General features: G+C 46.8%; 1 protein-coding gene and 1 long non-coding RNA gene across 4 annotated transcripts in view; both read right to left on the bottom strand.

Annotated features, from left to right (window-relative positions):
- LOC125715148 (NHS-like protein 1) overlaps positions 1-8,209 on the bottom strand; it is a 43,619-nt gene extending 35,410 nt beyond the window's left edge. The window contains exon 1 of the mRNA XM_048986425.1: positions 8,158-8,209. Within this exon, the coding sequence (XP_048842382.1) occupies positions 8,158-8,194 (37 nt within the window). The 5' untranslated portion in view covers positions 8,195-8,209. The remainder of the gene's footprint in view (positions 1-8,157) is intronic.
- On the bottom strand, positions 1,462-8,081 carry LOC125715152 (uncharacterized). 3 transcript variants are annotated; one of them, XR_007383941.1, is made up of 5 exons: positions 6,551-8,081; positions 6,296-6,414; positions 6,160-6,210; positions 5,990-6,074; positions 1,462-5,938 (listed from the first exon to the last, which is right to left on the bottom strand). It is a non-coding gene; the product is annotated as an uncharacterized LOC125715152 (long non-coding RNA). The 3 variants fall into 3 exon arrangements; XR_007383940.1 differs by having other exon boundaries at positions 5,990-6,210; positions 6,296-6,397; positions 6,636-8,081; XR_007383939.1 differs by having other exon boundaries at positions 5,990-6,210; positions 6,296-6,397; positions 6,534-6,564.
- Positions 8,210-14,283: the final 6,074 nt, after the last annotated feature.

The following is a 14,283-nucleotide window of genomic DNA, read 5'->3' on the forward strand; positions in this document are numbered from 1 at the left end:
CTTTCTGACTGCCACACAGTCCTCTTTCTGAACAAACGGAGGGAAAACCGGATGAACGATGAACCACGACAGACGTGCTGGGGAGGAAGGCTGTTTCGGGGCCTGCCTCCAGCACCGGGGCGTACTTCCGGCATGGAAGAGCCAGCCTGGTGCTCATGGTCCACATGGCTAATCGACATGCAGGCCATGCTGTCGGAATCCTCCTCACAGCTTTCCCCCCATAACCCAGAGGAGTGGTGGGGGGGGGGCGTTTCTGGCAGAGTGGCACCCTCCCGAACGGATTAACAGTACGAAACAGTGTCAGGTGGAGGGGAGACCCTCGCAGGCTTGGCTCGCTGCCGCTCTGCCCTCTGTTACTCTCTGCGTGTCTTGATGAGCAGGAAGAATTCTGTCAAAGAGCTTCCCAGTGCTCACACATGCCAGAGACTAAATTACCCTGTTACATGCCAGCCATACTGAGAAGGAAGAGAGAGACAGAGGGACAGGCCAAGGAAGGTAAAAGCTTGTTCTTTCATTACCCCAAATTTGAGGTTCACTTCTGGGGTCTTCAAAAAACAAGGTCTCTGCCGGGGTCCTCATAAAATGCCCCCCTCCCCCCATATCACTTAATAGCCCCCTCCACCACCAGGATGCTATTCTCCTGGCAAGATCCCACTCATGGCTCCGCCTGCTTTGCTGTGATCTTTCCTGTTCAGCCACTTCTGTGAGCTTTTATGAATCCACATCACAGGAAGGCACCTCCCACCCCCATTAACCAATCAGAAAGGTTCCTCCCTCCTTCTTTTGTCGGAGGTGCAGTGCATAGGCAGATTGCAACTGATATGAGTCAGGGGTGTCATGCCAAGTATCTTTTAAGCATTCTTCTGGGCGGGAGGGGGGCACAAGAACAGGGTTTGGACTAAAGCCAGAACATGCACCTCAACAGAGCTGCCATGATTATGTGATTAAACTTGATTATTCAATTACTAAAACTAGCATCGATTAAAAATTTCATTCTCCTTTACTCGGCAATATGGCAGAAGGTAGACAGTGCATAGTGAATAAGGGTCTAAATAAAGAACGAAAGCAGCATCTTTGCGCAAAGCATTTCACATTAAAAGTGAATGACAGTTCTGTCGACTGTCAGTATTGCAAAGCAGAACTTTCACCAGAGCATGACTGCAATGCAGATACATCTAAAGAAGAAGATGTTCGGGTTTGACAGACTCACCCAATACTGCAAAGTTAGCATAGATATGTGCCAATTAGCCTCTGGGAGTAGCCCAGCCTGTCCTTGTAGTCACTGACTTACATTATTTTGCTTAATTTACTTTGTACGATTCCTCTATATCAGAATAATCACTGTTAAAACAAAGGTTAGCCTGTCACTTAGTCGCGTCACCTTACATAATACAATAAATAATAACCATATATTTATAATTATAATAATAATTATTTATTTAGTAATAATCTTTCCTTCCTTCCTTCTTTCCACATCACACATCCTGCACGCTGGGGTCGGCACGATGGATCTCGCTGTCGCCACACACCAGTGCTCTCCGTGTGTGGAGTTTGCATGCTGCCCCTGTGTGTGTCTGGCTTTCTGGCAGATCCTCCAGTTTCCTTCCACTCTCCAACACTGCGCTACTTCAGTGAATTGCAGTGCGTAAACTAACCGTACGTGTCACTGAGCGGGCATCCTGTGACAGTTCGTCGTTTCTTTCCTCGCACTTATTATATTGTACGTAAGCGATTACTAGATGAACTGTCAGATTGCTCAACTGTTTATGTAATCAATAGTGACCCCTGAAGCTGCAGAATACAGCCACTCTGATGGTGAAGAGGCAGTGCCGGGCAAAGCAGTGATCCATCCTGAACTTGGGGGTTCAGACGGTACATTTCCGCAAGGTTTCTTTGCTCGTTACTCATTCTGCGACTGTTCTTACTAGAGTTTCCTTAAACCCTCCCTGTTTGCTGACAACCACACATGTGGATCCTCCTGAGTGGTATCGCTGTTCTGTAAGACCTGTCAGCGCAGGACTCCAAAGTCCTTGCTAACCCCGGCTGCTGATACACCCACTAACATCCTCTCCTCTGGTGTTTTTGAATTAAAAACTCTCTCCTTTCAGTCCAGCTGGGTAAATAAAATAAGCCAAACACAGAATGCAGCCAGTCCTCCATTATAATTTTAAACGTAAAGGCGTCACACAGTACACAGTCAGCATGAATAAAGTTCCCAAAAAAGAGAAATCTACTATCCTTGAGCCTGAAAGAAATGCCTGCCAGTCCATGTGCGTGACACAGATCGCCGATGCCCCCTAATGGTCGGAGGAATATCAAACAAGGGGCAAGGGGTGGGAACATGACGTACCAAAGAGTTAGCAGCGGCACAAAGAGCGTAGCCTGGTCATGCCTTAACCGCACAGGCCCGGGGATTAGGGAGAAATGGCTGCTGAGAATGGAATCATTTTGCAACTACTCTCTCAAACCAGGAAACAATGGTTTGTACCAGGGGTGTCAAACTCCAGTCCTGTACACAGATACCATTATCGAATAGAAGTATTTCTGGCTACACGAACAGCTTTGCAAGCAAAACCACACCGAGAGAACAGAAACATAGCTGAGCCCACCATGGCAAGCGATTCTTTTTCCATAAGTCTCAGATTTTTCACTGTAACGGTTAATGAAATATGGTGGGGCCAACGCAGTGGGGGTGTCTGAGTACACGCCACACGTCAGGTTATCCCGGGGGGGGCTAACGGTGCCAGGGCGTACAGACTTACAGACAGACAGACAGACAGATGTCTCTCTGATGCTGATGGAATGTAGCCCCCAGAGCGAACAGGGACATGTTTAACCGAGGCGGCGCACTGTGGCCTGGCATTCAGCTATCGCTAATGTGTCTTTACCGCAAATACCGCAGGCTGCTCTACCAGATATGCTTTATTTAATCCCACATGAGAAAAATCACATAGAACTGTGCATGGTAACGTGATACTAACTTCTGCTGGGACTCTAAATGCCAATGTTCATTTTTTATGAGTCTGTATCACTGACAACTATGCTAGCTGCCGTCGTGCTGTACGTAAAAGGTCACCATTTTAAGGAACTTTTCCAATCCCATAACTCGTTAAATGACATCCTAATTAACATGGGGTCTTCTTTCATTTCCTATTTACATAAATTCTGGTACACTGGAATGCTTCCTTCTGCATTTATCCTTTGTGAGACACACACACACACACATACTGTCGAGTGCAAAGCTCGAGGTCTGAGCGCAGGGTCAGTCATTTATCCGGCACCCACTGAGCCATATAGTGCCCCCCCCCAAAAAAACCTTTCCAAGCCCCCCACTTCCAGGAATGATGCAGTTGAGATTCTCACATTTGGGAAATTTGCAGGGGGTCAGTTTGGGTGCATGTGACACCAAAAAAATTAAGCCTGAAAAACTGAGGGTCACCACTGAGCCCCCTGGTGTATTGTGCCCTCCTGTAAACATGGGGGGGGTGTGCTCAGGTGTGGACCTTAGACTACATTTAAAAAAAGGTGTTGTACCAGGAAGAGGGAAATTGGAAGGAGGATATGAGAGAGAAGAGGAGATTCAGTGTTTGCATAAGATAGTGGAGATTCCTTTTCTATGTCTGTTTTGTATGCCTGTATTTACTTTTATTGTTTGCACCATCATCATTGTTCACTGGCTATCGCTTTATCACCACTGAACCTGTAAACCCACTATCAGCCACTCATCCATACTAGACTCTACGAGTGAAACACAGAATCCATTCCCTTCATCATTCAAGAACTGTTTGTTCACCGATAGGGCTGTTCCGGTTGTTGTCCTTCCGGAAGACATGTCAGGATTGTTCACAGTTGCACAGTGCAATTTTACAGCTTGGGTCCTGTATATTGTCACTGTATCACTGAACAGTTACTGTACAGCCGTACTGCACCAAAATGGAGTGTTAGGCAAGGCCATGCAACTAGCATTACCCTCGATTTTCAAACCACTGCAGCATGGGTACTGAGGACCAGGCAACAGTGACCAGTGAAAATACCATGAAAATCCCATTAGGGAAGTCTGGACCTGATTGGTGATACTTATCCCAGTTGACTCCATTTAAGGAGACGCATTTCCCCTCCAGAAAAAATCAGGTTCCTATTCCACCCATTAATTCTTCAGCAAACGTGGCCGGCAACATGTGGTTCAGTGGTGAAAGCCCCCGTGCCTGGGAGCAGAAGGTCACCAGTTCAAGCTTAGCCTTGGCACATCTGGAGGTCCTCGAGCAAAGCCCTTAGCCCCCAGCTCTCTGCAGCAAGAGGTGATTGCCCTTCCGTGCCAGCTTGCTCTCACCTACAGAGAGCAAGGTGAGGAAGGCATAGGGAGCACTCCCTACCAGGGACCAAGTATCTATGATTATTAAGAAGTCTGGGTCAGGAATGGGAGGGTGGTTGCCACATAGTAAACTCAAAAAAAGAAAGATCACGGCAGGAGGGAGACAGGTCCAAACTAACACAGCCCATCCAGCCAGTACCAACACGGAGAATCCACAGCTGGACATCTGTGGGCCATCACGAGAGCCACGGGGCAACCACAGAATTTGCTGTGAGCCCGATGCAGCAAATCGTTAGAAGCATTCGATTGATTTAATGTAGAGCAGTGAGCACTGACTGGAACTCCGGGACCTAACAGGAGACGGTGGAATGGATTGAGGACTTCACTAAGCCCAGACGTCGACCACAGCATCAAGCAGGAACTGAGAACCCACGTCTGACATTTTCCAAACCATGTCTGACAAATAAACAATAAACACAACTTACTGTTTGACAGCGGAAGCCAGTTTAAATCTGGGAGATTCTTCACTATTTCAGGCTGTCCCTTCATATTTTGAGGAATATAATTACACGGGTGACATTATTTTTGAGAGTTTTGTGATTATGGGTTACATGCCTGTAGTAATGCAGATGAATTTCCGCAAGGGAAAAAAAATATTGCACTGAATACAGAAAAATACTAGAATACAAGAACACAGCTATGTATGCATGATCATACATCATAAGCCGACTTATCAGTATTTTATGTGTCTAGAAGCTTAGAGGCGGCCTGCAGTATGTGAAATCATGCCAGCAGAGATAACGCTCTGCTTGGCTTTATTACCAGGCCAGCACGGACATATGGCGAAACCCCCAGGATCTGATTTATCACTGTCTCCTGCGTATAAGACTGCTGCCCCTTTATAATGACTGGGCCAGGGCAGAAGGGGCCCGGCCAGCGTTTAAGAACGGCAATGCTAGCCAGTACCAGTGGCAACCGCGGCGAGGTGACGAGCTGCCAAGCGCAACATGTCGGAGGCCAGCAGGGCGGCGCTAGTGAGACAGGCACCGGCAGACATGGAGCTCAGCTCACTGCCAGTTTGAAGGCTGGGTATAAATCAGGGAGCCAACACTGCACTGGGCCAAAGCAAACCGTACTTAGACAACGCGTTTGGACAGCATTAACCGCTCCAACCAATAAATCAGAATAATAGCACACTACATCTTCTGCCTTTCACAACAAGTGTTGTTCTTTTGACTGCATGATAAAATTAATTACCCCAGGCACTAAGGCCAGCTCAAATACCATAGTACAGTAGATGTAACGGAGCTGAAATTTTATTATCACGTATCTGTTTATCTTACATGTTCATCCAAAGCGGTTTATTATCTACTCTGGATATTAACAGCAGGATATTTCCTGGAACTTTTCGGGTCAAGCCCCCCATGACTGGCATAATCATTCTTTACACATAACTCCCTGATGGTGTGGGGGGAATCTTGCTTTTCATGTCTTCCGCCTGTCTCATTAAGGGCGAAAGGCTAAAGTCTATGGAGGAGGCTGCCTGATTAAATCCATGTTGTGAATAAGCACTTATGCAAGCGCATTGCTAACTGCCTCACGTCGCTACCTGCCTCACGTCACTATCTGCCTCAAGTCGCTACCTGCCTCACGTCGCTATCTGCCTCACGTGGCTACCTGCCTCAAGTCGCTACCTGCCTCACGTGGCTACCTGCCTCACGTCGCTATCTGCCTCACGTGGCTACCTGCCTCACGTGGCTACCTGCCTCAAGTCGCTATCTGCCTCAAGTCGCTACCTGCCTCACGTGGCTACCTGCCTCACGTCGCTATCTGCCTCACGTGGCTACCTGCCTCACGTGGCTACCTGCCTCAAGTCGCTACCTGCCTCACGTGGCTACCTGCCTCACGTCGCTACCTGCCTCAAGTCGCTACCTGCCTCAAGTCGCTACCTGCCTCACGTAGCTACCTGCCTCACGTAGCTACCTGCCTCAAGTTGCTACCTGCCTCACGTGGCTACCTGCCTCACGTCGCTATCTGCCTCACGTCGCTACCTGCCTCATGTCGCTACCTGCCTCACGTGGCTACCTGCCTCACGTCGCTACCTGCCTCAAGTCGCTACCTACCTCACGTGGCTGCCTGCCTCACGTCGCTACCTGCCTCACGTCGCTACCTGCCTCACGTGGCTACCTGCCTCACGTGGCTACCTGCCTCATGTCGCTACCTGCCTCAAGTCGCTACCTGCCTCACGTCGCTATCTGCCTCACGTCGCTACCAGCCTCAAGTCGCTACCTGCCTCACGTGGCTACCTGCCTCAAGTCGCTACCTGCCTCACGTCGCTACCTGCCTCACGTCGCTATCTGCCTCACGTCGCTATCTGCCTCACACTGCTGTTGAACATTGGTTTTGGCATGATCACAGATACAAATGCTACAGGAGTATCTTTCCATAATACAGTGGCACAGCTGCCAAGTTTCCAGTCGTTGGCCATATCAGGGTGATGATTGGGATTATCCATATTGCTTTCCTCCACTTTTCTCTCGTGCTCAGAAACATGTGTATGTTTGAGTACTTTTGGTTTTTGAGTATGTCTGGGTTTGAGTTTCGTAGACCCCATACCCTCTGATCCCTGTCTCCCCCCAGGAAAGGTGGTTCTCACACATAAGTGTGTTGGATCGAGGCGGTCGCCTTTTTCACTGCTATCCAATGGAAGTCTTACAGGAAGAGGCTGAAATATCATTTTAATGGCAACAAATTCACTGCAATGGATTGGTGTGATTGACTCGCGTCTGAAGACCATGCCTTGGGTCTGCAGTTTGCATGGAGGAACGAAAGAGCTGAAAAAGCAGAGGTCGTTTGGTTTAAAAAGGACAAAGGTAATTAGTGGTTTGAAGACTGAACATATTGTATTTGGCTCAGATGACATTCCGTGTAATTTTTACGTACCCACAGTGACTAGCCCAAGTTCAGCGCGGTCGAATGGTCTGGCGCAGGATCTGGTTAAACTGAAGCCTTTGAGGTTCGGTACACGCAAGGGAGACGGAGGACACTGAGGCGCTATAGCACTCGCATTCAGCCCTGGTTTCCAGCTCTGCAACTGGAAACACTGAACTTCCCGAAAACATGCAGAAGACTAGCATCAACACAAGTTACATATTTTCAGCTCCAGTTTCTGGGGCAGGTATAGATGGAGCTCCAGTTAACTTCTCGACCAGAAAAGTCCAGCTGTCACATCTCAGAGCGATGACATCAGCAAAACAGACACCTCCGAAAAACAGTGAAACGCTCAAGACAGTAACCAGGACCACATTCGTCTGTCCAACAATTATTACTACCATTGTGCTGTGATTGGCACTTGACAATAGCTTTCAGCACTGCAGTGCTGCACCCCTAAGGAAGGTACAAAACAAAATCTATTTAGTGCCAGTCAATTCATTCACACAGGGCAGCTGCAAAAAAAAATAAACAGTAAATCCAAAAATCGATACGCCAAAATTAACCACTCAACTCCTAGAAAATGCATCACAAAATGAGCGAATTGGCTCTTTTCTTCCTGACACACATACACACACCACCAGCTGGCCGCATGTATCGCAGGCTAAACTTTGACATAACTGCCATAACTCCCAGTGTGACCGGCCACTTCCTCACTGGGCAACAGGGGAAGCTTGCGGAGCAGGAAAACAGGCTGACACGGCACTTTTTCACCCCTGGCAGCAGAAAATCTGATTGTTTTCTTTGTCTCCCACAAAGAACATTTTCCCCGGAGCTGCAGACATTATGCTGCAAGTCACATGCGAGGCTGTCCCCCACCTGGCCCCCTGTCTGGGTCCCACCTGGCCCCCTACCTTTCAGGCAGAACATGACAGGTCTGCCGTCCCCCATGTGCTCCGCTGAGGCAGATCCAGTCTGGGGTGTGGAGTTGTCCCTGAACACCAGAAGCGTCAGTCTCAGCAGCTACCCTCATCCCACACTCCGATCTCTAACACGCACACACACAGACACACACGCACCCCCACCCTGCCCTCGCAGTGGCAGTTCGCCAGTCAGCCCCCGTACCCAGACTGCTATCCAATCACCTCATCTCTTCGGATCCGGGCCGCATGCCTGACAACCAGCCCCAAAAAAGAATGGAAGGGGGAGAAAAACACCAGCTGCCCAATCCACCCCCCCCCCCCCAAATCTCAGCCCAGCCAACGACTGTTTTGAACGGGGCTGTCAGCAGTTCTGTGGTTGGGTGGCCTCCTGACCCTCATCAATAGGCTCCCGATAATATTAATTACTTAATACCCCAACTGGTGCCGGTCCACTGTTTGTTCTGAACACGGCCACTGCGTCTGCCCTGCCGCTCCCCTTTAACACCCCTGCCTGCTTCACAAGTGACGGACACTCCTGATAAACACATACACTAGTGAGGTATAGAGGTTTATTCACGTGCAATAATAATAATGCTCATAATGTTCAATACGATGTGCAATATAATGTGCAATAATAATAATGCTTATAATGTGCAATACATGCCAAAATCACTTCACACTTGCACTGCTATGGCTGCTCATGGTCACTAGTGCACCTTATTTGTTAGCTGTTTATTGTCTGTTGTTTATTTAAAATTACTTATTGTAATGTTGCACTGCTTTGTTAACTAGTAAAAAGTTAAAATTTCACCTTACTCTGTACACTGTACTTTATACATATGACAATAAAACTTGGAATCCTTGAAAACTGCCCTCCCCTTTTCACACCAGGGTTTTAACTGGATTTTCCCACCACAGGAATTGCAGGCAGTCCCTGTGTAACTATGATCTTCTGGAATTTAAGTTTCTGCATCTTGTGGGCAGCAAAAACTGATCAGGCATGATATGGTGCATGCCTGACGTCCTACATTAAGGGGATTCACAGGTGGGACATATTGGGGGAACTGAGGTTTTGAACCCAGCCTTGGGGGTAATCTATGTGTGCTGTCAGTCGCTCTCTGGTCCACTTTATTGTTTCAAATTGGTTTAAACCAGGCAGTGACTGAAAGCTCACGGTAATCCTGCCCACTGTGGGATTTCAAGCTTAATTTTTTCCATCTGCATGCCAAAAAAAGGAAAATCCAAACATTTCATGTCAGTAATACTTCATGGAGAACTTGCTTGATGTTCCAAAGGTGTGAGGTCAAAAATGTGCATCTCACAGTGAGACAATGTGAGACAATGAAAGTCATGAACCATTTCAGGACCAGACACATACAGGGGTTGAACAATGAAACTGAAACACCTGATTTTAGACCACAATAATTTATTAGTATGGTGTGAGGCCTCCTTTTGCAGCCAATACAGCATCAAAGTCCTGCCCAGTGGCGGAGGGATCCATTCCTCTCGCAGAACAGTGGCCAGAGGCCTCATGTATAACGACGTGCGTGGAATTCACACTAAAATATGGCGTACGGACAAAACTAGGAATGTACGTACGCATCATTTATACATGAGGGCCCAGGTCACTATGTGATGCTGGTGGAGGAAATTTCATCTTCGGACTCACTCCTCCAAAACACCCCTAAGTGGCTCAGTGATCTTCTGATCTGGTGACTGTGCAGGTCATGGGAGATGTTCAGCTTCACTTTCATGTTCACCAAACTACTCTGTCACCAGCCTTTGTCTGTTTGTTTGTGTGTTTTTTCCATTTGGAATGGTTCTTGTGCATTATCATCCTAATACAGGACGCCACCTTCAGGGTACAATGTTGGGTGAACATGGTCCTTCAGAATGGTTCAGTAGTCCTTGGCAGAGACAAACCCATCTAGAACAATTAGTGGGCTGGGGAATGTTTTGATACTGCAGTCCAAACAGTCACTGATCCACCCCCATGCTGCACTCTGGGTATACGACAGTGTGGGTGGTGAGCCTCTTTGCGGTTTCTACACACCATAACGCTCCTGGATGTCAGAAAGACAGTGAGGGAGACTCATCAGAGAACCACACATGGTTCACATCGTCCATAGCCCAAGATTTGAGTTTCTGGCCTCACTGAAACTGAAGTTCGGCATTGGCCAAAGATTTGGCTACACAGCTCAATCATGAGTACTGCTCCTATGGAGCTGTTGATGAACAGTTCTGGTGTAAACAGGAGACACACATTTAACTCTGCAGTGGTTTTTGGATACACACCAGGTTGGTACCCAGACATCCCTTTCAGACAGCTTCCTCTGGCATCCACAGTTACTCCTTTCGGATGTGGTCCATCCTTCGTGTTGGTATGCTGACATTACCATGGATACCGAGGCTCTCGATGCACCACAAACACTTGCTGTCCTGGTCACAGATGTGCCAGAGAGATGTGCACCAACAATTTGTCGTCTTTTGAACTCTGAGGCGTCTCCCAATCTGTTGTGTGGACTGCAGTGATGTATGTACAGCTGTGCTACTGCTCTGCTAATTCAGCCTTCACACTCTACTCTTACTGACGGAACTTGCAGACTGTGAAGACTGGCCACAGGCTGTGCATATATAGGCATGCAACCTATAATACTATTTTGGCCATTGTTTCAGTTTCATTGTTCAATCCCTATACAGTTCCCCTTTGTGTGTCGATGAAGCCTCTCTTAGAGTGCAGAGATCTCTCTATAGCCATGCAGTCCATCCTGCTGGATTACTAGCATCTCTTTTCTGCTTCCATTTCTCAGTCGTTCCTCCCACTGGAAAACACCTGCTGGCCTCTGTCAAGGACATAGAGGCTGAACCAACTGGAGGTTCCTAATTCCAGCAGGACACAAATGGTCCCTACTGTGATCCTAGAAAGCGAACAAGCCTTGCTGAGAGTAGTACCACTTCAAACAAAGACAACAGAGCTAGAAAGCCATCCATCTTCCAACACTTATCTTGATGAGGGTCATGGGGGAGCAAATGCCAGGTGGCGGCGGGCACAAGGCTGGGGGACACCCTGGATGGGACCGCGGTTCATTAGAGGGCATCTACATACACAAATCGACACACAACCACACTCTACTCAAAAACACCCAGAGGAAACCCAAGCATGCAAGCTGCTCATGCACACACATGGCGCGGTGGGACTCGAACCCATGACTGAGGCTGGAGCCAAGAGCGCCACACACTGTCCCGCCAGTCTGAAAACCCAGTGACATTTGTTTGACAAGCAGAATCCCATAATCCTTGGGAGCTTTATTCATCTATTTTTTTCTTAGAGCATGAGACCTCAAAACCACAGAGTATTATAGAAAAAGTCTAATATTCTGCATTAGCCTGAAAAACATTCATTAAAAAGGAAATGTATTCAAAATGAGCAGCGCTGTGTTTATAGAGAAACAAGCTCTAGAGAATGACGGAAGGCTGATATTTCAAGTAACACTAACCCCAGTAATCTGTTTTAACAGACCCTTGTCTTCTACAGTGACATCACCCTGCCAGTTGATCCTGGCATTTGAAAGCTGATACTCACCTAGAAAGTCATAGAATTGCACCAGCACCCTCACTAAACGTCCTACAGGATGGAGAGGGAACCTCCATGTGCCCATGAGGTTCAGCCTGCTGCCTAAGCAGCAATGTAGAGTGAGAACCAAATGCAGCATCACGAAGATCTTGCTGGCAAACCCCAACGTCCCTTAATAACCTCTGACAGGAACATCATATTGCAGGGGGTCAGAAAGGCATGTAAACATAACCACACGTGTCTAAAAGGAGGCGCGCCTTCCACATTCTTCACATACATCCCCACTATCGGTATCCTGAGATTACAAACTGGATTAATCACTAGGAACAATGACCCGAATATTTATAGTGTGTTCTGATTGCAATTGGGAGTCCCGGCTTTCTGTTAAGTAGGGTGCTTTCGACTGATTGATTTTCCAGGCACACACACAGAGACTCTCAGTTCTGATCATGGACACAGTGCACTTGCCATTGCCACGAGGCTTACAGAGAGACAATAGGATATTAAACGGAACACCCACAACAGATAACTACAATCATCTTTCTGGTTCATCCACAGAGCAACCGGATACCACTGGCTTATAGGTTTAGCCTGTCACGCCATGCTAAATGTATTAGCATAAGGGTTTTTCTGCATTGGATGTGGGGGAAATTGGAGAAAAGCAGGCAAACACAGTCTGCGTAGGTGTTGGTGTTTGGACAAATTTGTATAATTTGTACAAGTTTTCCTAACTATGTTTCATTTTATTAGTATTACTGGCCTGTTTGGAAAGGATCAGCACTTTAAGTAATAGGTAGACAGGTACAGAAATGCAAAAATATATATGCAACTCTCTCTAAATACCATCATTAGTCAAGAGACTAACAGCTTCTGGGAACAAAATACTTGCAGCATAAACTGGGACTAGAACAATTAATTAACAGCCAAAGAGCTCAGTTTTGCTAAGATACCTGTTTATTTTGCCCGTTTACTTGTGTCTGTTCATTTTTGTTTGGTATATTTTTGTTTTGTTTGGTTTGTTGTCTCTGTGTCTGGTTACATGTGTCCATTTGTACTTGTTTATACATTTATGTTTGTTTAGGCTTATTGCTTTGCCTGTTTGCTTGCATTTCGTTGCATGTGTCCATTTGTTGTGCTTGTTTATATATTTCTGTTTGTTGTGGGTTTTTGCTGTGCCTGTTTGTCTGCTTGAATGTGTCTATTTACATGCACTTCATTGTTGTGTCTGTTTTTAAGACTGTGTTGGATTTGTTTTTCATGCCTATGTTTTTGGGTCTTGTGTTTATCGATTTGTGACCCCCCCCCCCGTACACGTGGGTCAGTCTCTGGGAACTACACAGCAGGCTGATTCACTGGGACACAAGAAACATAAGCTGTGTACTCACAACTTCAAAAGGTCTGATATACAGCCTCCGTCATACAACACATCTGCACTGATAGGAGCCAGCATCTGGTTTATAAGTGGTGTTTAAATTCATTTAAACTTAGACTTAGTCTCTGTTGCTTTTCTGAGGTTCTAAACAACGATTGCATAGCTCTCATTCCTTCAGCTATTACACTCGTTCCTGGTCAATCATCAGAATCAGCACTTGACAACAGAATGCTTGGAATGCTTTATCTGTTATGTAGAGGGAGCCTGCATCTGTTCGGTTCCACACAAAACCTAGACCTTGCACACCGGCATTACTGAGATATCTAGCAATCCTCATAACAGATACAACAACAAACGCATTGTGTTACAGCATGATGAGTTGTGAACCCAAACTAGCCATGAAGAAAAACTTCTCAGTTGCCGCATTTATTTCCTTTACTTAACCATTCTGAAGACTCCTAGCATGAGAGGGTACTGGTCACTAATGGAATTTGGCAAACGTTGCATCATGTAATGGCAGCGGGAAACAACGGCTTCTCGCAGCTAAGAGGAAAATATTGCAGCATTGCAAATATTACAGTAGGCGGAACCATCTCCCGGAGCTGTGCCCAGGCTCACGGAACCGCAGTAAATATCACATATCTGATACGGATCGACATGGGCAGGTTCAGAAAGGCAGAAAAATGCATGAAGCACGACTTACCTGAGCATGACCCAGGACCATTATCATCAGAGTGTCATCGGAACGGTGGAGAGAAAGAGAGAGAAAGAAAACATTGTTAGAGGTTGTACACTGATTCCTGTAAAGAACGTGATGACCGCTGACTGTTAATGAAAACATGAGGCAGTGTCTGATGTGCCAGACATCATTTTCTGACATACTAATCAAGGCCAGAATGCCCTAATAAATGATGCAATCTTCTGGGAGTTTGTATACAGGTTATAAAATTATTAATTATTATAAATTTTCCAAGACGGGGGAAAGGGGACTTGTGTTGAAGACCCCTAATACAGGATCTCCCCCCTCAGGCTGCTTGTGTGCCCATGCATAGTAAGTAAAGCTGAACAGCAGATCTTCTCAGAGATCATTAGAATACCGGTCTTCGAGACCGAACTCCGAGGCTCCCAGGTTCCTGTGCGCCACCTAGAACATCCTTCCAGCTGAGATTGG

The sequence above is a fragment of the Brienomyrus brachyistius genome, chromosome 19 (genome assembly GCF_023856365.1).
Source record: "Brienomyrus brachyistius isolate T26 chromosome 19, BBRACH_0.4, whole genome shotgun sequence".
NCBI lineage: Eukaryota > Metazoa > Chordata > Actinopteri > Osteoglossiformes > Mormyridae > Brienomyrus > Brienomyrus brachyistius.